The following is a 24,465-nucleotide window of genomic DNA, read 5'->3' on the forward strand; positions in this document are numbered from 1 at the left end:
ACAATATTCAGATATTTCCAAATTATAAAAAAATAGTATATTCACATTTATTAAAAAAAAAGTGTATCAACCTTAGCCAATTTTCATCCATACAATAAGGGCTAGAGTATAAGTGGAGCCCTCAATTATTGCGCTCCTGCCAATGGCAAATTTTTACATTTGTGGGAGTGCAATAATTAACCAATCATTGCAAGTGGCTGGTTATTGCTACCGCAATCTCACAGTAAAAATTATCACTATGAAAATTAACCAGAGATCTGATCTCTGGTTAATTTTCTAAAAGTGCCCAAAATGCCCTCAAAATAGATGGCATTGTAGTTTTTATTAAAAAAAATCTAGCTTTTTTTATAAAAAAAAAAAAAACTGCACTAGGCAGTTTGGTGGCTTTATAGTTGGTGGGAGTGGGGTGTTAGAAAAAGTGTCACTGAAACGTGCCTTTACATTGCGGTCTATGGAAACTATGTGTAAATATTTATGTATATGATTATATACAGTACATATATATGTATGTGTTAATATGTGTATATACACATATTAATACATAAATATATATGTATATAATAACATACATATATATTAAAAATGCTGCCAATCGATACCTCTTTTGCTGCGCCTGGTTCTGATGCCGTCTGTGACGGCATCAGAATGAGGCTCTCATAGGAGCCTATGGAAGCAAACTTGCATGAGCACAATGCTTCCTAGCAATGTAAACGCGAACGTTAGCACTCCACTTTGTAGTACCAGAGAACAATAATCTGTGCTGGTATTACAAGTTAATCACAATGCGAACGTGAGCTCATGTTCGAAGTTGCTAGGAAGCATTGTGGGAGTCTTAGCAAATGTATTTAGTAAACATTCCTTCATTTATTCTGTCTGTAAATTAAAACTCATTAAATCAGCTCCTAAAATCATCACCACTAGGTCATTTTGAAACCTTAACTCCCAGTCCTTACTAATTTACCTTTACAATATACTATGGCACAGATTATCACTAATACCTGACCCGGCCTTGGCAGTGTAAATTTTCTGCTCTTAGTTTTAGCAGGTCTGTAATGTTCATGCTCCACTCCAGAAGCTTAGACTCAAGAGAGTGCATTTGCCTTGGGTCTTGGTGGACCTCCTCGAGCTCCAAGACAGGGACTCCTTATGGTTAAAATATAGACAAACAGGCTCCCAAGACAACCTTGTTGCTTATAAACATATGCGTAACACCTGCACAAGGCAAACCAGGCTTGATAAAACCATTTATTTTTCAGACCAGCAGAACAGTATTTTTTTCAAACCTGACAACTTCTGGAATGTGATCAAAAACCTCTATTTCAAGATGAAGAACATATAGGAGCGCCAAAGGCTAAAGTATTCCACAGGTCAAAAGATAAAGTAAATCACTTAAATTAATATATTAGCATCAAAATGGCAACTGACCATAAATATACAATGTATTCCTGGACACCAAATTATATATATAAAAAAGAATATTTATTAAACTGCTAAAGATGTAAAAACAATCAAATGAGATATAACAGTATAGTGGATCGATAACTAAGCTATAGATCAAACAGTCAAGCTATTACAATATAACATTCAAGCTATATTATATAAATATTAGAGTTATTTTACAGAAACACTCTATAGAGCAATTGATAAATGTATAAATATATATCCGATGGAAGCTAATAACAATTAAGACCAAGACCAATAATTTTATGAAACATAATAAACCACCATTAGTACCCCAAATTAAAGGGTTAAAAAGTGATTAAATAAATAGTTAATTGACCTTTAACCATACTAAGTATTGGTGGTTATAGAGCAATATGCACTAAATAGTGGTTTATAAAAACAAATTAACCAACTAAATGAGATAAAAAGTGTGACGAATATACCACCATATGTTGGGGTTATATTTAGTGAGTGTGTATATAATGTGTATAAAGGTGCAGGATGAACCAGTGTACTAAATGTTATAATATAAACTGTGTGAATTATCAAAAAAAAAAAAAAATTAACTAAGGGTTATAGTTAAAAGGAATTAATTGTCAAAATAACTATCAAAATAACCAAAAAACATAAAACATAGAAATGACGATATAATTAGAAATAAAATCATTGTGCCAGCACAATAATCCCTATTTGCTACGTAGTAAATAAAAGTCCCAATTCATTCCATAGGAGATGATAAAGTCCCAATAGAAACGTTCCAATAAAACTTAATTCCTTGTATGTGGATATACCAGTCAAAAAATCAAAAAGCGCTTGAAATCCGGATGGTACCTTTAAATTAATGGTTCCCAATGTGCTGGAAGTAATGACCCTTTAAAGCAGGAGTGAAGAGGTATCACACTATGATTAATCCAGGAGTCAGGCAGGCAAGGGTTAAGCAGAAAGACTAAATCCAGTTTAAGAGGCCAAGGTCAGTATTGAAAATGCATTTCAATCCAGGCAGCAAACAAAGGGTTAAACAAGTACAAGTCCAATAAAAAAGGCCAATGCCATTATTGATAAGGCAGCTCAATCCAGGCAGCAAACAAAGGGTTAAGCAAGTACAAGTCCAGTATGACAGGCCAAGGTCAGTATTGATAAGGCAGTTCAATCCAGACAGCAAACAAAGGGTTAAAGCAAGTATAATTCTATTATAACAGGCCAAGGTCAGTATTTGGAAGGCAATTCAATCCAGGCAAAAAAAGGTTAAGAAGGGAGCTAGGATACATGTTCTAAACAGAGGAATGTCCAAAAACCTCTATTAACCCCCTAACCGAGCTCTGCCCACCAGCATAAAAAACAGAAAATGAGATACTACAGTGGGCCATAGCAATCACTAACTCCTTTAATAACCATTTTTCTGAACATGCCACCTTCTTAAACTGAAGGTCCATTTTAATGAATTAGTGCCCGGTTTTTATTAAACCTATTAAAAATAAGGGCACGTTAATCAATCAAAATTGACATTTCACTGTTTTCTTCATAAACTTACCTTTTAATCCTGGCAGCCGCTCCAGCACTTCCTCCGCCCGTCGCAAGCCGTCTTCGCAGGTCCAAAATGAAAAATCCAGCTTCCTCCAATCACAGCATTGCATCAGGCCAAGATTCCCCCGGGGGGGGAAGCTGTGATTGGAGGAAGCCTGATTCATCATTTCTGACGTCTGCAGAGGCTTCCGACGGCCGGGGGAATCGCTGGAGCGGCATTCAGGATTAAAAGGTAAGTTTTTCAAGAAAACAGTGAAATGTCCATTTTGATTAATTAAAGTGCCCTTGTTTTTAATAGGATTATTAAAAACCAGGCACTTATTCATCAAAATGGACCTTCACTTTAATTGCGAGGAGGATGTAAACGAGGTTAATGTGAAAGACTCAGCAACTCTCCTCCCAACCAAAATGTAAGAATATATAACCATAATGACGCCATGTTGTCTCTAGCAAACCATTTTGTGTAAGCATACCATTTTAAGATGAGTATATTATAGTTCATTATAAGGTAGTTATTATGCTGTGAGAAAAATATGCTGATGCTTTAAGCTGAAAACTTTATCTCAATAATTTGCCCAGTCCTTGTTATGTCTTTGCCGATGCGCCCAGGTATACTTCTATCTAACACTCCTCGCTCATTAAAAATACTCATTTTTCCTCCTTATTTTTACTGTGAAGTTCTTTGTTCCAAGCATACTGGGTAAAATATTGTGACTATGATATGTCATTGTTTAACCCTATATACTGTAACCAATGTCTATAAAAGTCTGTGATGCCTTATAATAAACAAAACAGTGATTAGACTTTACTTGATGCCTGTCTGATTGTTGTTCCCGACATATCCCATCAAGTAACCCATTCAGTTCCAGGTGAAGGTGTAGAATACTGCTAAGTGTCAAGAAATACCCCAGTTATAAGATAATGCCTAACAATTCTGGTGTCAGAGCGTGGGTTTTCACACAGGGGTAAGGAGATAAGTGTTTTTAATTTTGCTTTTCCCTCTGTGTATCTGAATCCACAGTCTAGCCAGTGTTAGTACAATTTAAGGGTTAAAATCCCTTTATAAGGGGTTAAACTCCCCTGGACAGGTTTGAGTTCTGCCGTTAATCATGGGGTTTGTGTAGGTTTGAGTCCTAGTGCAAGTTATAGCGTGAATTAAAGTCTCACCTTATTTTGCAAGTTCAAGTCTTGCTATAACAACAATTTGTATCTTGTTTTAAAGGGACAGTCAAGTAAAAAAAATGTTCATGATTTATATAGGGCATGTAATTTTAAAAAACTTTCCAATTTACTTTTATTACCAATTTGGCTTTGTTCTCTTGGCATTCTTAGTTGAAAGCTAAACCTAAGAGGTTCATATGCTAATTTCTTAGACCTTGAAGGCCGCCTCTAATCTGAAAGCATGTTGACAGTTTTTCACCTCTAGAAGGTGTTAGTTCATGTGTTTCATATAGAAAACATTGAGCTCAGGCACGTGAAGCTCCTAGGAGTCAGCACTGATTGGCTACAAATGCAAGTCTGTCAATAGAACTGATATAAGGGGGCAGTTTACAAAGGCATAGATAAGAGGTAATCACAGAGGTAAAAAGTATATTATTATAACTGTGTTGGTTATGCAAAACTAGGGAATGGGTAATAAAGGGATTATCTACCTTTTTTAAACAACAAAAATTATGGTTTTAATGCCCCTTTACGGGTTAAAGTCCCTTATATAAGCATATACTATAGTTTAGTTTAAATATCACTGGAGCTTAATGGTCACTTGATGCTTGTTGCTTAATTGCTTATTTCATTGCTAATCGTATTGTGTTGTGAATGTGGGGTCTGTTCAAAGGGCTTAGTGATAAGTGTTGTTGCTGTTTGTTGCATACTGTGCTCATGGAGAAAAGTTCCTGACTCCCTGTACATAATGTTGTAATGTGACATGACAGGATGTATCTTGAAAAATAGCTTGGTATGTGAAAACCCTTTCTTTTTGTTTTATGGTCTTTGCAGTAACAAAACGAAGATTCTGTGTAAGAAGTGTTTGATGTTTCACTGTGTCTCGTGTTACGTGTAAAAGGTTTACTCCCCTCTAAATATCTGAGAATGTATTATCTTGTCTAAAAATAATTTGTTAGAAACCTAAATTGCTTGGAAAAGGGACATTCTTAGTAATTTTGAATACTCTTAGATACATTTTAAATTTGGTGGAGAGTTTATCTTGTTTTGTTAATAATGTCTCTGATATGTTTGAAATATATGTTTTCCTTAAAGAGATAGAATGTTAATAAAATGTATTTCCTGTATCACTAAAAGTTTGATGTATGTTAAAATTGCTTAAGACTAAATGTTGGGAGTGAATTTACGGTATGCAAGTTAATATAAGTTTGTGTGTGTGTATATCACTGCAAAAGCTTGCCTCTGTGCTTGTTTTTTATCTGTGTTTTCTAACTGGTAATTAATTTAACTGTGTGTGTATCAGTGTTTCTTAGCTAAGAAATCTGATGCTGTAATGATTTGCTTGGAGTGTTATTGCTGTAACTTGATTTTAAGTGACATTTGTTTTATGCATATGAGGACTGAAGAGAGAATTAATGTATTTCCACCTGTTTGAGGTATATAAAATATATATTTTTTGCAAGTGAACTAACTAAGGAATTTGTAAGTGTGAGGATGTGCGTGATTTTAGGTCTGGTAAATAAGATAGTTTTTTTCTGACAAGTGATTAAATGGTTGATTTAAGTATGCCCAAGATTTATGCAAGGAGTTTGTGAAAAAAGAGAAAAAAAAAACTATACGCTGTATGTTATTAAATGTATCTAAAGTATTTGGGTCTGTTTCTTTTGCAAGTAGAATAATTCAGTAGAGTTTTAATATAAACTGATAACACATTGCAGTGCAATATTATTTATGCTGTGATTGCTCTCATTTAAATATATGCATGTTATGATAAAGTAAAGAAGTAGAATTTTAATGGTAAATAATACAAGTTTCCTAATCATGGCTAAGTTATATATGTAATATACATATTATAAATGGTCAGCCCTTAAAGGGACAGTACACTGTAAAATTGTTTTTATGTTGATATATTTTCAATGATTTGTTACACCAGCTGTATAGTGTAACATGTAGGAGAAATTGCATTTGCAGGCTTATTTGTATATATGAAATATCTGCTTCTGTGTTTTTAAACCCCAACCTATTACAATAGGTTGAGTTTCAGGTAATAGCATATCTCATTGTCCTTATATAATATTTGTCTGGAAAAACCGGAGCTCAATACTTAGACAGAACAATGGAAAATTATCATTTTATCACTTAACTATACTGAACCCCACTGAGAGTGTAATTTCTTCTTCTGACTGTGGTTACTTAGGCTATTCAATAGATGAGGTTCCAGTATACAAACTTTTACTATAAGTGGGTATACAACAGGCTAAATTAGCTATTTCAAATGCCAAAATAGGGGTGAAGGAGCTACTTGTAAACAATTAAATACACTCCATCAGGTAAAATGGATCGTTGGGAACAATTTAAAGGTGATAATTGTTTGGGGTAAACTGTCCTTTTAATCTATTAGTGTAAATAATTATTATTATTATTATTATTATTATTATTATTATTATTTTTTTCAGAAATTTTATTTTCTTGTATCAAATTGGTATATTTAGCCAGAGACCTGCAAAAATGTTGAATATCAAATTATATATAAAAATTGAATCAAATAGTTGTGTATTTATTAGAATCCTGATTATATGAAAGTATGGTATAGCATGCAACATGGCTGCTTACTGCCTCTTATAGACTGGGTTCTAAATAGTGATATCGCAAACCTAAAAAATTGGGTTGGCGAACGCAAACTTCCCCAAAAGTTTGCGAATGGGCGAACCGGGCAAACCCCCATAGACTTCAATAGGCAGGCGAATTTTAAAACCCACAGGGACTCTTTCTGGCCACAATAGTGATGGAAAAGTTGTTTCAAGGGCACTAACACCTGGACTGTGGCATGCTGGAGGGGGATCCATGGCAAAAATCCCATGGAAAATTACATAGTTGATGCAGAGTCTGGTTTTAATCCATAAAGGGCATAAATCACCTAACATTCCTAAATTGTTTGGAATAACGTGCTTTAAAACATCAGGTATGATGTTGTATCGATCAGGTAGTGTAAGGGTTACGCCCGCTTCACAGTGCGCAGTATAGGTGATATACCTGCCCTGACCATGCTTTGCAGACCAGGTATCAGTGCTTGCCCCAACACTGTGTGCCAGACATGCCATTATAGCAGAATTATATGGCTTTGGCGTTGCTTTTTGGTAATTAGAAGGCTGCTAAATGCCACTGAGCACCACACGTGTTTTATGCCCAGCAGTGAAGGGGTTAATTAGGGAGCATGTAGGGAGCTTGTAGAGTTAATTTTAGCTTAAGTGTAGTGTAGTAGACAAACCAAAGTATTGATCTAGGCCCATTTTGGTATATTTCATGCCACCATTTCACTGCCAAATGCGATCAAATTTAAAAAAAAAAAAAATTTCCGCAATTTTAGGTTTCTCACTGAAATTATTTACAAACAGCTTGTGCAATTATGGCACAAATGGTTGTAAATGCTTCTCTGGGATCCCCTTTGTTCAGAAATAGCAGACATATATGACTTTGGTGTTGCTTTCTGGTAATTAGAAGGCCGCTAAATGCTGCTCTGCGCATCACACGTGTTTTATGGCTAGCAGTGAAGGGGGTTAATTAGGTAGTTTGTAGGGAGCTTGGAGGGTTAATTTTAGCTTTAGTGTAGAGATCAGCCTCCCACCTGACACATCAGACCCCCTGATCCCTCCCAAACAGCCCCCTTCCCTCCCCCATCCCACAATTGTCCCCGCCATCTTAAGTACTGACAGAAAGTCTGCCAGTACTAAAATAAAAGGTTTTTAAACATTTTTTAGCATATTTACATATGCTGTGGTGTAGCATCCCCCTTTAGCCCCCAACCTCCCTGATCCCCCCAAAACAGCTCTCTAACCCTCCCCATCTGCCTTATTGGCGGCCATCTTGGGTACTGGCAGCTGTCTGCTATTATTTCACAGTCAAAAAAGTGTTGTTGTTTTTGAAATGTACACTACTGTTACACCAGATATGAGTGGTGGCACTAGGCAAGTGGGCACCGTATACGCTGCGAGGCTGACACACACGCTGGCAGGCAGGCAACTGCAATTAGATTACACAGGGGGAAAAAAAAAAGCAGACTGATGTTCTAGCCCTAAAAGGGGCTTTTTGGGGTGCTGTCCTTACAGCAAAGATCAGATGAGTCCTTCAGGACTGTAGTGGACACTGAATACACTAGCCTAGCTATCGATTTCCCTATTAAATCAGCAGCAGCTACACTGTCCCTCCTCTCACTAAGAATGCAGCTTCCAAATTAATCTAAAATGGATACTGTCCAGGAGGTGGGAGGGTCTGGGAGGGAGGGTCTGCTGCTGATTGGCTGTAATGTGTATTCTGACTGTGAGGTACAGGGTCAAAGTTTACTCAATGATGATGAATAGGGGGCGGATCGAACATCGAATATGTTCGCCCGCCGAGGCGAACGCGAACATGCTATGTTCGCCGGGAACTATTCGCGACATCACTACTAGTTCTAAAGCTTTTCCCATAGTATTTGTGATAAACATGATTCTTTAACAGTGAGTTTGCACTGTGCATACAAGCAGAAACCATAGAGCAGTGACAGTGCCATTATTATCTGACCTTTCCCAGAATATAGTACTTATGTGTTTGTATATTTTCTTTATCTATTCATGGTTAGGGGTTTTATTTGTAAACATGCAACTACAGTTTATTGATCTTCTAAAGTGATTGCATTATTAGCATGATTTCATAGTATTGTGCAGAGTAAAAATTACAAAACCATAGCTAATGGTTGTTATAATATTTTAATTATTTGCAGTGTTTTGTTAGAATGTGGTATTTTTCAGTGCTGTGTTTCAGTGTGTTTAAGTATATGTGCTTGCTTTCAGGTTGATTGTGTTTGTTAACAGTTTGTTAGGGCTGTAAATGTTGTTGTTTTTTGCATAGTGGACAGTTGTTTTGAAATGATTTCTTAGAGAAGGTTTTTTTTATATGTTTTTATTTTCAGGGAATGTGTGTGGAAGGGTGCTGTATGAATGTAATATTGAATATTGAGGTGTATTTGATTTTGCCTGATTTTAAGGATATTACTTTTTTTAGGAGTACATGGATTGTCTTTACAGACCTTGCTGAATACGGAGAGCAATTCGCTCACCGTATTCAGCATTGCACCAGCAGCTCACAAGAGCTGCTGGTGCAATGCCGCCCCCTGCAGACTCGCAGCCAATAGACCGCCAGCAGGGGGGTGTCAATCAACCCGATCGTACTCGATCGGTTTGATTTCCAGCGATGTCTGTCCGCCTGCTCAGAGCAGGCGGACAGGTTATGGAGCAGCGGTCTTTGTGACCGCTGCTTCAGAACTGCTGTTTCTGGTGAGCCTACAGGCTCGCCAGAAACACGGGGCATCAAGCTCCATTCAGAGCTTGATAGATAGGCACCATAGGGTGTTTCACGCAAACAAAGGGGGGGAGTATTGATGAGTATCTTTATGTATTGATGAGTATCTTTATTTTCTGTGATTTGGGTGAGTGTTTGTAAGTAAGAAAATTAACCTTAAATATTTAGACAAGTTGTTGCAGGATGAGATCATGGAGCTGTTTCCAGAAAAAAAACACTAACTAAATTTTTTGAGTTTTCCATATTTAGGTAAATCTGTACAGATAAAATTCCATAGTGCACTCTCCAAAAGATTGAAGATTGATTGCAAGTATACCTTTTACATAAAGAGATCCCTGGCGCCTAGGTGAAGGAAAGAAATAAGAAGATAAAAAGTAAAAGTAAAAGTTGCTGAACTATCTTTTGGATCCATTGGGGGGAAGTTATCAAGCCGTCAACTTTTCTGCCTTCGCTGGCCCAATACGCCCGCCTAAGCTCGCCTCACATCGCCGCCGCGGACCTGAAAAAATACGCCTAAGTTATCAAAAAAAGCTGTCAAAAAGCCGCGGGGCGATGAGCAGTGGACTGTGAGAGTTATCACTCATCCGATCTCGCTGCTCTTCGGCTGTTTGACAGCTTTCTTGCTAGCCTGTCACTAAGCACCCACACTAAACTGCACTGTTCTACCCCCTATACCGGCGCCCCCGGAGCCCCCCGCAACTAAATAAAGTTACTAACTCCTAAACTGCCACTCCTAGACCCCGCCGCAATTATTAAAAATGTATTAACCCCTAAACCGCCGCTCCTAGACCCTGCCGCAACTATTAAAAATGTATTAACCCCTAAAGCGCCGCTCCTAGACCCCGCCGCAAGTCTTATAAATGTATTAACCCCTAAACCGCCGCTCCCGGACACCGCTGCAACCTACATTATACCTAGTAACCCCTATCCTGCCCCCCCTATACTGCCGCCCTCTGTAATAAAGTTATTAACCCCTATCCTGCTGATCCCGCAACTCGCTGCAAATAAAAAAAATGTTTAACCCCTAAACCGCCGCTCCCTGAACCCGCCGCAACCTATCTTAAATTTATTAACCCCTATCCTGCCCCCCCTACACCGCCGCCACTGTAATAAAATTATTAACCCCTAAACCTAAGTCTAACACTAACCCTAACACCCCCCTAACTTAAATATTAATTAAATACATCTAAATCATATTTATATTATTAACTAAGTTAATCCTATTTAAAACTAAATACTTACCTATAAAATAAACCCTAATATAGCTACAATATAAATAATAATTATATTGTAGCTATCTTAGGATTTATTTTTATTTTACAGGTACCTTTCAATTTATTTTAACTAGGTACAATAGCTATTAAATAGTTATTAACTATTTAATAGCTTACCTAGCTAAAATAAAGAGAAATTAACCTGTAAAATAAAAACTAACCTAAGTTACAATTACACCTAACACTACACTATACTTTAATAAATTATTCCTATTTAAAACTAAATACTTACCTGTAAAATAAACCCTAATATAGCTACAATATAATTAATAATTACATTGTAGATATCTTAGGATTTATATTTATTTTACAGGTAACTTTGTATTTATTTTAGCTAGTTAGAATAGTTATTAAATAGTTATTAACTATTTAATAACTACCTAGCTAAAAGAAATACAAAATTACCTGTAAAATAAATCCTAACCTAAGTTACAATTAAACCTAACACTACACTATCATTAAATTAATTAATTAAACTACCTACAAATAACTACAATTAAATACAATTACATAAACTAACTAAAGTACAAAAAATAAAAAAAGCAAAGTTACAAAAAATAAAAAATAAAAGTTACAAACATTTAAAAACATAAAGAAAAATACAAGCCAATCAGATTGAGCCAATAGAATGTGAGCTCAATCTGATTGGCTGATTGGATCAGCCAATCGGATTGAACTTGAATCTGATTGGCTGATTCCATCAGCCAATCAGATTTTTCCTACCTTAATTCCGATTGGCTGATAGAATCCTATCAGCCAATCGGAATTGAAGGGACGCCATCTTGGATGACGTCCCTTAAAGGAGCCTTCATTCGTCGGTAGTTCGTCGGGAAAGGAGGATGTTCCGCGTCGGCGGGATGAAGATTCAAGACCCGGCTTCGACGATGACCTCGCCCGGATAGAAGACTTCTTCAGCGCCTCTTGGAAGATGACCTCGCCCGGATGGAAGATTTCTTCAGCGCCGCTTGGAGGATCACTTCATCGGATGGAAGATTTCTTCATCGCCCCTTGGAGGATAACTTCTGCCGATCCGGATGTCCTCTTCAGTTCCATCGGTGGCTCGGCTGAGTGAAGACAACTAAAGGTAGGATGATCTTCAGGGGATTAGTGTTAGGTTATTTTAAGGGGGGTTTGGGTTAGATTAGGGGTATGTGGGTGGTGGGTTTTAATGTTGGGGGGGGGTTGTATTTTTCTTTTACAGGCAAAAGAGCTGAACTTTGGGGCATGCCCCCACAAAAGGCCCTTTTAAGGGCTGGTAAGGCAAAAGAGCTGTTTACTTTTTAATGTAGAATAGGGTAGGGCTTTTTTTTATTTTGGGGGGGTTTGTTATTTTATTAGGGGGCTTAGATTAGGTGTAAGTAGCTTAAAATTGTTGTAATATGTTTTTAAATGTTTGTAACTTTTATTTTTTATTTTTTGTAACTTAGCTTTTTTTATTTTTTGTACTTTAGTTAGTTTATGTAATTGTATTTAATTGTAGTTATTTGTAGGTAGTTTAATTAAATAATTTAATGATAGTGTAGTGTTAGGTTTAATTGTAACTTAGGTTAGGATTTATTTTACAGGTAATTTTGTATTTCTTTTAGCTAGGTAGTTATTAAATAGTTAATAACGATTTAATAACTATTCTAACTAGCTAAAATAAATACAAAGTTACCTGTAAAATAAATATAAATCCTAAGATAGCTACAATGTAATTATTAATTATATTGTAGCTATATTAGGGTTTATTTTACAGGTAAGTATTTAGTTTTAAATAGAAATAATTTATTAAAGTATAGTGTAGTGTTAGGTGTAATTGTAACTTAGGTTAGTTTTTATTTTACAGGTTAATTTCTCTTTATTTTAGCTAGGTAAGCTATTAAATAGTTAATAACTAATAGCTATTGTACCTAGTTAAAATAAATTGAAAGGTACCTGTAAAATAAAAATAAATCCTAAGATAGCTACAATATAATTATTATTTATATTGTAGCTATATTAGGGTTTATTTTATAGGTAAGTATTTAGTTTTAAATAGGATTAACTTAGTTAATAATATAAATATGATTTAGATGTATTTAATTAATATTTAAGTTAGGGGGGTGTTAGGGTTAGTGTTAGACTTAGGTTTAGGGGTTAATAATTTTATTACAGTGGCGGCGGTGTAGTGGGGGGCAGGATAGGGGTTAATACATTTATTATAGGTGCCGACGGTGTAGGGGGGGCAGGATAGGAGTTAATAAATTTAAGATAGGTTGCGGCGGGTTCAGGGAGCGGCGGTTTAGGGGTTAAACTATTTATTTATTTGCGGCGAGGTGCGGGATCAGCAGGATAGGGGTTAAAAACTATTACAGAGGGTGGCAGTATAGGGGGGGCAGGATAGGGGTTAATAGGTATAATGTAGGTGGCGGTGGGCTCCGGGAGCAGCGGTTTAGGGGTTAAGACATTTATTATAGTTGCGGTGGACTCCGGGAGCGGCGGTTTAGGGGGTAATAACTTTATTTAGTTGCGGCGGTGTAGGGGGGGCAGATTAGGGGTGTTTAGACTCGGGGTACATGTTAGGGTGTTAGGTGTAGACAGCTCCCATAGGAATCAATGGGATATCTGGCAGCAGCGAACTTGTACTTTCGCTATGGTCAGACTCCCATTGATTCCTATGGGATCCGCCGCCTCCAGGCTGGCGGATTGAAAACCAGGTACGCTGGGCCGTAAAAGTGCCGAGCGTACCTGCTAGTTTTTTGATAACTAGCAAAAGTAGTGAGATTGTGCCGCACTTGTGTGCGGAACATCTGGAGTGACGTAAGAATCGGTCTGTGTCGGACGGAGTCCGGCGGATCGAAGCTTACGTCACAAAATTCTACTTTTGTCGGTCTGAAGCCTTTGATAACTAAGGCGAATCAGCCTCGCCACAAATACGCTGCGGAATTCCAGCGTATTTGAGGTTGACGGCTTGATAAGTAGGCCCCATTCTATGCATTGCAAGCTGGTACCAGCCCCAGAACTGGGCTCTGGGCAATCTATGACTGTTTCCTATTATGTGTGTCTTCAGAACATAAAGACTATCCTTCTCTTGACTGTGCCTTGACTGTTGGAGTTGAGTACCTGTTATGCTGTTACAGAATCATCCAAAGCTAAATTAAAGTATTGTTTTAACTTGTTTACTTATATTGCTTGTTTTGTATTGTCTTGTAATTGTGTTATTTTTATTGATCATATTAGTTATAAGAAGTCATATAGGTTTGTCTGCAGAAAGTATGCCTTATTTGTATTAGTATACATTGTAGTTTATGTACTTAAACAAAGTAACCTTCTAGATAAGTGTAACTCTAAACCTTGCAGTATTGTAACCTATTGTATGGCCCACTGTGTATAGAGAATATGTTTGCAACTTTATAGTTTAAAGAAAAGGCTGCAATATCTCAGAATATTCTAGACCCTTCATCATTATAGAACACAGAAGGTTCCCCCATGTTTTTATACCGCCCCTTAATATTTAAGCGAAGAAGGGATATATGTGTCTTACAATGAAGAAAGGTATGAGATTAGGAAGTTTTGTAGGAATTTCACATTGTAATCATTCCTTAGTAAATAGTCAAACTACTCACAATAAAGAGGTTAAGAACACAACCTCAGCTAGAAATCTATATAAATTATACAGAGAAATATGTGTTTTGAGAGTAGTATAATGATATTGATTTTTGAGTTTTGTAATTCCAGGTGTTTGTCAGCGAAGGCAATTATCTTACCAAAAAGATGTGCTTACCTTTAAAAAGATTATGTAGTTTTAATAATGTTATGATTTTATTCTTTCCTCATACAGGAGTGTGAGAGAATTTAGGTTGCATAAAATAATTAGTAAATTAGTTGTGTTTATATCAGATGAGACAGCTGATTCTACTAAGATCATATTTGGAGAATTATAAACATTACATATAGTTGCTTTGCAGAATAAAACAACACTAGGTTATTTTTTTTAAGTAGTTCAAAGGGAAAGTGTGAAGAAACTAATGTGCTGTTTTGTTTCCTTCTTAGACTCTTTCTGACTTGAGTATCTGTTGCTATGAGGATCCGCATGTTTCCCTTGTCTAGCCCATGAACAAACCATCGTACTTCCAGCATGTTTCTGCAGATGGACACATTGTCATGTGCAAAGCACCCCTACTGCAAATGGACTATGGTATTGAAGCAGAGTTTCTGAAGGAGGTGGAGCTCTAAGAGGACAAAGACATTTTTTAAAATGATCAGAGGCCACCCAGAGATACTTGTGCTGTTCCCATGTTAAACTTCACTGTGGGGAGTGTACAGAGCAGGGAAATGGTGGTGTTATTTGAGGATGTTAGCTATGCAGGTGGAAAAATAAAGATGCAGTATTGTTTGGGGGTAGATAGGAGGCTGGTTGGGTCTTTGTGCAGACAGACCAGTAGTTTGGGGATGCTGAGAGGTAGACAGTGAGTATTGTAGAGCCCGTACTCATGTGCAGTGACATATTGTGCCCTATTGGCCTATTCAGCATTTTATTATAGTTAACTATTATAGCAGAAAATGTGAATATATTTCTCTACAGTATTCTCACATAGATTAATGTTATACCATAGTATTCGGCTTATATTTTTATTAATAGATTTACTAATTTACTTTGCCTTTTATATATAGTTGTTTAATTTTCATAGTATGTTATTCTGTTAGAATAAAAGGGTGGAATGTAAGAATATATAACCATAATGATGCAATTTTGTCTCTAATAATCCATTTTGTGTAAGCATACCATTTTAAGATAAGTTTATTATAGTTCATTATAAGGTAGTTATTATGCTGTGAGAAAAATATGCTGATTTTTTTTAAGCTGAACACTTTATCACAATAATTTGCCTAGTGTCTTTTGCTATACGCTCAGGTATACTTTTATCTAACACTCCTTGATCATTGAAAATACTCTTTTTTACTTCTTATTTTTACTATGAACTTCTTTGTTCCAAACATATTGTGTAAGATAGTGTGACTATGATAAATCATTGTTTAACCCCATATACTGTAACCAATTGTCTATAAAAGTCTGTGATGACTTATAATAAACAGAACAGTGATTAGACTTTATGTGCTGCCTGTCTGATTGTTGTTCCCGAGATATCTCGTCAAGTAACCCATTCAGTTCCAGGTGAAGGTGTAGAATACTGCTAAATTTCAAGTGATACCCCTGGTTATAAGATAACTCCTAACACAACAGTGCACATACATTTAGTTTCATACCTATTTCCACTAATGAAATAACTAATCATTGCCAAAATCTAGAAATGAGATCTCAGTCTGGCCTGATCACCCACTATGCTTCTAAAGCTCAGTGCACCGGATACTGCCCTTCCCACTGCATCCCTAATTAACACCTCCCTGATATCTGGCTATGTCCCCAAGGCTTGGAAAACAGAAAGGGCTGTTCCAGTCAACAAAAGTGGAGATAAAACACTAGTCTCAAACTATATCCTTACTCCCTGTGTTGTCCAAAATATTGGAGAAATCTGCCTATATCCAACTGTGCAGGTTTTACCAGAAGACAGACTTCCCCAGCCTGTTCTAATCTGGCTTTCTCCCAAACCATTCTACTGTAACCGCTCTCTTAAAAGTTACCAATTATATAAAGACTGGAATGTAAAAAGGTGAACTGGCTGAAGCTATTTTCCTTGATTTTGCAAAGGCTTTTGACACTGTTTATCACAAAATCTTAAAACGCAAGCTCAAAGCCTTGGGATTAAATGATAATGTATGTCCTGCAATGTGATTACAAAACTCATCATTGGGATATGTTACAAGAACTAAACTGGCTCTTGCTTGACTCTAGATGCTTTCTTCACCTTTCTTGCCTTGTCTATCACCACTTTTCTGAGAAAATCCTGCGTTACCTGAGCTGTATGCTCACCCCTGCTCCCCACTCCTCATATAACTTAAGGTCCTTTTCTTCTACTCTCCATTCCCAATTACAAAAAGGAAGATGGTCAGTCTGCATTCTCATTCAGAGCTCCTCAACTGTGTAATAACCTCCTGTAAACCACCAAATCCTACAAAATCCTGAGATCCTTGAAAAGAAAAATCTCTCTATCTTTATCAATCTTTTAAAGACTGTAAATTATAAAAAGACCTATCTTGTGTCTGTATATACCTATGTAACTATTTGTACAATATGTAATGTATTGCTGGCAAATCCCAAGATTCCTGGTAAAACATTTTATAAATATAAACATAGCCATAGATATATATTTAAAAAAAAAAAAAAAATATATATATATATATATATGTGTGTGTGTGTGTATATATAGAAATGTATATTTTTTTAAAAAAAAATAACATTTTCTTCTATGTGAAGAACATTGAAATGTGAAAAATGAACCACTCCCGTCAGGTGAGCACAATAGGTCTTACGTGGGGTCGGGTTAGCGCGTGAATGATAAGTGTCATTTATTTCTTTTTTTTAATGAAGTTTATGGGGAGAAGAAGTTATCACTGCCACAATATCTAAAGTCCTGAAGTTAGAGAGCCTCAGGTTTCGCTCCCATGCAAACATTTACTTTCAACTTATATGCAACTTAATATGCAAGCTAACCCATATGTGTTAAAAGTTTACTTCCAGCAGTGTTTGCTAAATAGCGCATCCCTTTTAATCTAGCCCTTACTGGCCTAACAGAAAACACAGGCATATGAAAATAGAGTTTATTGTAAGAAACTAAACAGTGAAAGCGGTGTAATCAGGTTTGTATTAGCAGCAGGATTTCATTTGATAGGGGCGCCCCCTGCTCCCTGCTAACTTCTCTCTCCCCAGAGAAGTTTCCCTTTCCAGTAAACTGCATTACTTTGTATGAAAGACGTCTCACCTTTTTTTTTTTTATAGAATTCCCTAAGCCCATCTGACCTTTAGTTTGACAAATTAAACAAGAGAACTTACCAGCCAGCGTAGGCATACATCCCAGAGTAAAAAGCCAGGGGTAACCCTATAACACTAACATCTTTTCCAACAAAGGCATCTTTGAAGTTCTGCGTCTCTCCTGAAACATATATTTCAGATACAGTTTGTATTGATGTGAAATAATACTTTTTGTCATTCAATGCTGTTTACATAGAAATTTATTTTTATAAAATATGGCATGAGTCACAATTTAAAATGTAGCTGTCAAATTGCATGAAAAGAGCTGCTTATCTTTTTTTGATATACCCTGAAGAAATCAACAGATGAATAGCAAAGAACAGAGAAACAGCTAACAAATCTAAGACTATCAATGCAAATTTTTAATATATACTACACAATTTATAGTTTAGAACATGCATGGATGCAGTACCATATATTTTTTTCTGCAGAAGAAAAATACATTCAAAATGAATGTGAATAAAGAGCAGATGTAAAACAACAAGTTATGTAAAACTATGTTGCTGTGTAATGTAGCCTTTTCTTTTATTTATTTTTTATACAATATTTACAACTTAAAATAAATAAGTTTGAGAAGTTCATTACTGAGGTTGTTAGAAAATACAGTAGCTTGAATTATTTTTCTGTGTAATACTATGTTAAAGAAAATATTTTGATGAGTGATTTGGCATAACGATTCAAATATCCTTAAAGGGACATGAAACCCCAATATTTCATATATAGCATAGGGTTTGAAACACTTTTCCAATGTACTTATATTATCTAATTTGCTTAGTTCTCTTGGTATCCTTAGTTTAAAAGCATACCTACATAGGGTCAGGTGGTGGGAGCTAGCTGATAATTGGTGGCTGCACATATATGTCTTTTGTAATTTGCTTACTGATGTGTTCAGATAGCTCCCAGTAGTGCAATGATGCTCCTTCAACAAAGGATACCAACATGTACAATAGAAGTACATTGGAAAGTTGATTAACCCCTTAAGAATGGAGGCAATTGCCCAAGTTCTGAACGTAAACAAAATCTAGCATTTGAGCTATATGTTTGGTCAACCATAATTTACCTCTTTCACATTAATTGCACCCACACCTATTATACATTTTATTTTAGAGGACAAATAGGGCTTTATTTTTACATCAAATATTTATATATGAACTATAATTTAAAGGGATATGAAACCCCAAAATGTTCCTTTGTTATTCATACAGATTATACCATTTTAAAAAACTTTCCAATTTTCTTCTGTAAATCTACTGTGTTGAAAAGATACCTAGGTAGGCATCTGTAGCATTACATGTCAGGATATAGTGTTACAATCTAGTCCTCTTACAAATGGATAACATTCTAGTAAAACTGCTGCTATATAGTGCTCCAGACATCGTCCGGCTTCTAAGCATACATCCATGCTTTTCAACAAAAGATACCAAGAGAACAAAGAAAAATAGATGATAGAAGTAAATTAGAAAGTTGTTTAAAATTGCATGTGCTATCTGAATAATGAAAGATAATTTTTAGGTTTAATATCCCTTTAAATTGAATAAAATGTAAGTAAGTGTGATATAAGATATTTAATTTTTTTCCAAAGACGCACACATTTTTATTGTGAATATAATAACCCTGACAGGTTTTACTGCAATAAACATCCATATTTGTCTACTGTAATGTCCCATGAGTACAACAATGTCCCACAGGTAAAGGTTTTCTGGGATTTCAGGTTGTTACAAGCCCAAATATGGGGCCTTCCCATTTACATTGAAATTTGACAAATTGATTTTCTGGGCTTGTGTTGCCTTGATCTCCATAATGGCATATCATTTGCAACAGTAGACAATGAAGCGTCTTCCAAATGGGGTAATTCCAGTCTTATTTGTAGTTACTAGTCTTAAAACCTGGCCATATTTAGTGTTCATATCTAATTTTGCTTGCATTTTTCACACAAACATTGCACTTTCACTGTTTATATCATCATCCTTATTTGTTTTACTGCTATAAAATACTCATATTTCTCTTGTTAGGTGTATCCAGTCCACGGATCATCCATTACTTGTGGGATATTCTCCTTCCCAACAGGAAGTTGCAAGAGGATTACCCACAGCAGAGCTGCTATATAGCTCCTCCCCTAACTGCCATATCCAGTCATTCTCTTGCAAGCTCTCAACATAGCTGGAGGTAGTAAGAGGAAAGTGGTAAAATATAGTTAGTTTTTTCTTCAATCAAAAGTTTATTGTTTTTAAATGGTACCGGAGTGTACTATTTTATCTCAGGCAGCATTTAGAAGAAGAATCTGCCTGCGTTTTTCTATGATCTTAGCAGACGTAACTAAGATCCACTGCTATTCTCACATATGTCTGAGGAGTGAGGTAACTTTAGAGGGAGAATGGCGTGCAAGGTATCCTGCAATAAGGTATGTGCAGTTAAGTTTTTCTAGGGATGGAATTTGCTAGAAAATGCTGCTGATACCGGATTAATGTAAGTTAAAGCCTAAATACAGTGATTTAATAACGACTAGTATCAGGCTTGCTATCAGAGGTATATACTCTGATTAATGTGCAATATAAAACGTTTGCTGGCATGTTTAATCGTTTTTATATATGCTTTGGTGATAAAACTTATTGGGGCCTAGTTTTTTCCACATGGCTGGCTTTATTTTTGCCTAGAAACAGTTTCCTGAGGCTTTCCACTGTTATAGTATAAAAGTTACAGTTGGTGCAGTTAAAATTACAAACTGTGACATTCAGCTTCCCTCAGCAGTCCCCTGCATGCTATATGACATCTCTGAAGGGCTCAAAAGGCTTCAAAAGTAGGAGCTGTGGCAGTTGTTATGACTGTTTAAAAAACATATTTTTCGTTTTGTTAATCTGTTTTTTTGTATTATGGGGTTAATCATCCATTTGCAAGTGGGTGCAATGCTCTGCTAACTTGTTACATACACTGTAAAAATTTTGTTAGTTTAACTGCCGTTTTTCACTGTTATTTCAAATTTTGGCAAAATTTGTTTCTCTTAAAGGCACAGTAACGTTTTTTTATATTGCTTGTTAACTTGATTTAAAGTGTTTTCCAAGCTTGCTAGTCTCATTGCTAGTCTGTATAAACATGTCTGACATAGAGGAAACTCCTTGTTCATTATGTTTAAAAGCCATGGTGGAACCCCATAGGAGAATGTGTAATAAATGTATTGATTTCACTTTAAACAATAAAGATCAGCTGTTATCTTTAAAAGAATTATCACCAGAGGATTCTGACGAGGGGGAAGTTATGCCGACTAACTCTCCCCACGTGTCGGACCCTTTGAATCCCGCTCAAGGGACTCACGCTAAAATGGCGCCAAGTACATCAAAGACGCCCATAGTGATTACTTTGCAGGACATGGCGGCAATCATGGATAATACCCTGTCAGCGGTATTAGCCAGACTGCCTGAATTCAGAGGAAAGCGCGATAGCTCTGGGGTTAGACGTAATACAGAGCGCGCCAATGTTTTAAGGCCCATGTCTGATACTGCGTCACAATATGCAGAAGCTGAGGAAGAGCTTCAGTCTGTGGGTGACGTCTCTGACTCTGGGAAACCTGATTCAGATATGTCTACTTTTAAATTTAAGCTTGAGAACCTCCGGGTGTTGCTTGGAGAGGTTTTAGCTGCTCTGAATGATTGTGACACAATTGCAGTGCCAGAGAAATTCTGTAGACTGGATAAATACTACGCGGTGCCAGTGTGTGTACTGACGATTTTTCCAATACCTAAAAGGTTTACAGAAATTATTACTAAGGAGTGGGACAGACACGGTGTGCCGTTTTCCCCCTCTCCTATTTTTAGAAAAATGTTTCCAATAGACGCCACCACACGGGACTTATGGCAGACGGTCCCTAAGGTGGAGGGAGCAGTTTCTACTTTAGCAAAGCGTACCACTATCCCTGTCGAGGACAGTTGTGCTTTTTCAGATCCAATGGATAAAAAATTAGAAGGTTACCTTAAGAAAATGTTTATTCAACAAGGTTTTATCCTGCAGCCCCTTGCATGAATTGCTCCTGTCACTGCTGCTGCGGCATTCTGGTTTGAGTCTCTGGAAGAGGCCTTTCAGACAGCTACTCCATTGACTGAAATACTTGACAAGCTTAGAACACTTAAGCTAGCTATTTCTTTTGTTTCTGATGCCATTGTTCATTTGACTAAACTAACGGCTAAGAATTCTGGATTCGCCATCCAGGCGCGTAGGGTGCTATGGCTTAAATCTTGGTCAGCTGACGTGACTTCAAGTCTAAATTACTTAACAAAACAAGAGGGTACTTTTGCGCAATCCAAGCCGGCCTGGAAATCTAACCAGGCCTGGAGCAAAGGCAAGCAGGCCAGAAAGCCTGCTGCTGCCTCTAAGACAGCATGAAGGAACGGCCCCCTATCCGGCAACGGATCTAGTAAGGGGCAGGCTTTCTCACTTTGCCCAGGCGTGGGCAAGAGATGTTCAGGATCCCTGGGCGTTGGAGATCATATCTCAGGGATATCTTCTGGACTTCAAAGCTTCCCCCCCACAAGGGAGATTTCCCCTTTCGAGATTATCTGTAAACCAGATAAAGAAAGAGGCATTCTTACGCTGTGTGCAAGACCTCCTAATAATGGGAGTGATCCATCCAGTTCCACGGATGGAACAAGGACAGTGATTTTATTCAAATCTGTTTGTGGTTCCCAAAAAAGAGGGAACCTTCAGACCAATTTTGGATCTAAAGATCTTAAACAAATTCCTCAGAGTTCCATCGTTCAAAATAGAAACTATTCGGACAATCCTACCTATGATCCAGGAGGGTCAGTACATGACCACAGTGGATTTGAAGGATGCTTACCTTCACATACCGATTCACAAAGATCATCATCGGTTCCTAAGGTTTGCCTTTCTAGACAGGCATTACCAGTTTGTGGCTCTTCCCTTCGGGTTAGCTACAGCCCCAAGAATTTTTACAAAGGTTCTGGGGTCTCTTCTGGCGGTCCTAAGACCACGGGGCATAGCAGTGGCCCCTTATCTAGACGACATCCAGATACAGGCGTCAAACTTCCAAATTGCCAAATCTCATACGGACATAGTGTTGGCATTTCTGAGGTCGCATGGGTGGAAAGTGAATGAGGGAAAGAGTTCTCTATCACCCCTCACAAGGTTTTCCTTCCTAGGAACTCTGATAGATTCTGTAGAAATGAAAATTTACCTGACAGAGTCCAGGTTATCAAAGCTTCTAAATTCCTGCAGTGTTCTTCACTACATTCCGCGCCCTTCGGTGGCTCAGTGCATGGAAGTGATCGGCTTAATGGTAGCGGTGATGGACATAGTGCCATTTGCGCTCCTACATCTCAGACCGCTGCAATTATGCATGCTCAGTCAGTGGAATGGGGATTACACAGATTTGTCCCCTCTGCTAAATCTGGATCAAGAGACCAGAGATTCTCTTCTCTGGTGGCTATCTCGGGTCCATCTGTCCAAAGGTATGACCTTTCGCAGGCCAGATTGGACAATTGTAACAACAGATGCCAGCCTTCTAGGTTGGGGTGCAGTCTGGAATTCCCTGAAGGCTCAGGATCGTGGACTCAGGAGGAGAAACTCCTCCCAATAAATATTCTGGAGTTAAGAGCAATATTCAATGCTCTTCTAGCTTGGCCTCAGTTAGCAACCCTGAGGTTCATCAGATTTCAGTCGGACAACATCACGACTGTGGCTTACATCAACCATCAAGGGGGACCAGGAGCTCCCTAGCGATGTTAGAAGTCTCCAAGATAATTCGCTGGGCAGAGACTCACTTTTGCCATCTATCAGCGATTCATATCCCAGGTGTAGAGAACTGGGAAGCGGATTTTCTAAGTCGTCAGACTTTTCATCCGGGGGAGTGGGAACTCCATCCGGAGGTGTTTGCTCAATTGGTTCATCGTTGGGGCACACCAGAATTGGATCTCATGGCGTCTCGCCAGAACGCCAAGCTTCCTTGATACAGATCCAGGTCCAGGGACCCAGAAGCGACGCTGATAGATGCTCTAGCAGCACCGTGGTTCTTCAACCTGGCTTATGTGTTTCCACCGTTTCCTCTGCTCCCTTGACTGATTGCCAAAATCAAACAGGAGAGAGCATCAGTGATCTTGATCGCGCCTGCGTGGCCACGCAGGACCTGGTATGCAGACCTGGTGGACATGTCATCCTTTCCACCTTGGCCTCTGCCTCTGAGAAAAGACCTTCTACTACAAGGTCCTTTCAATCATCCAAATCTAATTTCTCTGAGACTGACTGCCTGGAGATTGAACGCTTGATTTTATTAAGGTGTGGCTTCTCCGAGTCAGTCATTGATACCTTAATACAGGCACGAAAGCCTGTAACCAGGAAAATCTACCATAAGATATGGCGCAAATATCTTCATTGGTGTGAATCCAAGAATTACTCATGGAGTAAGGTTAGGATTCCTAGGGTATTGTCCTTTCTCCAAGAGGGTTTGGATAAAGGATTATCAGCTAGTTCTTTAAAGGTACAGATTTCTGCTCTGTCTATCCTTTTGCACAAGTGTCTGGCAGAGGTTCCAGACGTCCAGGCATTTTGTCAGGCTTTGGTTAGAATTAAGCCTGTGTTTAAACCTGTTGCTCCTCCATGGAGCTTAAACTTGGTTCTTAAGGTTCTTCAAGGAGTTCCGTTTGAACCCCTTCATTCCATTGATATCAAACTTTTATCTTGAAAAGTTCTGTTTTTGATGGCTATTTCCTCGGCTCGTAGAGTCTCTGAGTTATCAGCTTTACAATGTGATTCTCCTTATCTGATTTTCCATACAGATAAAGTAGTTCTGCGTACAAAACCTGGGTTTTTACCTAAGGTAGTTTCCAA

General features: G+C 37.5%; 1 protein-coding gene across 1 annotated transcript in view; it reads right to left on the minus strand.

Annotated features, from left to right (window-relative positions):
- SLC7A11 (solute carrier family 7 member 11) overlaps positions 1–24,465 on the minus strand; it is a 432,997-nt gene that overhangs the window by 269,423 nt on the left and 139,109 nt on the right. Inside the window, exon 5 of the mRNA XM_053703668.1 lies at positions 17,653–17,752. Within this exon, the coding sequence (XP_053559643.1) occupies positions 17,653–17,752 (100 nt within the window). The remainder of the gene's footprint in view (positions 1–17,652; positions 17,753–24,465) is intronic.

Source organism: Bombina bombina, chromosome 2 (assembly GCF_027579735.1).
Source record: "Bombina bombina isolate aBomBom1 chromosome 2, aBomBom1.pri, whole genome shotgun sequence".
NCBI lineage: Eukaryota > Metazoa > Chordata > Amphibia > Anura > Bombinatoridae > Bombina > Bombina bombina.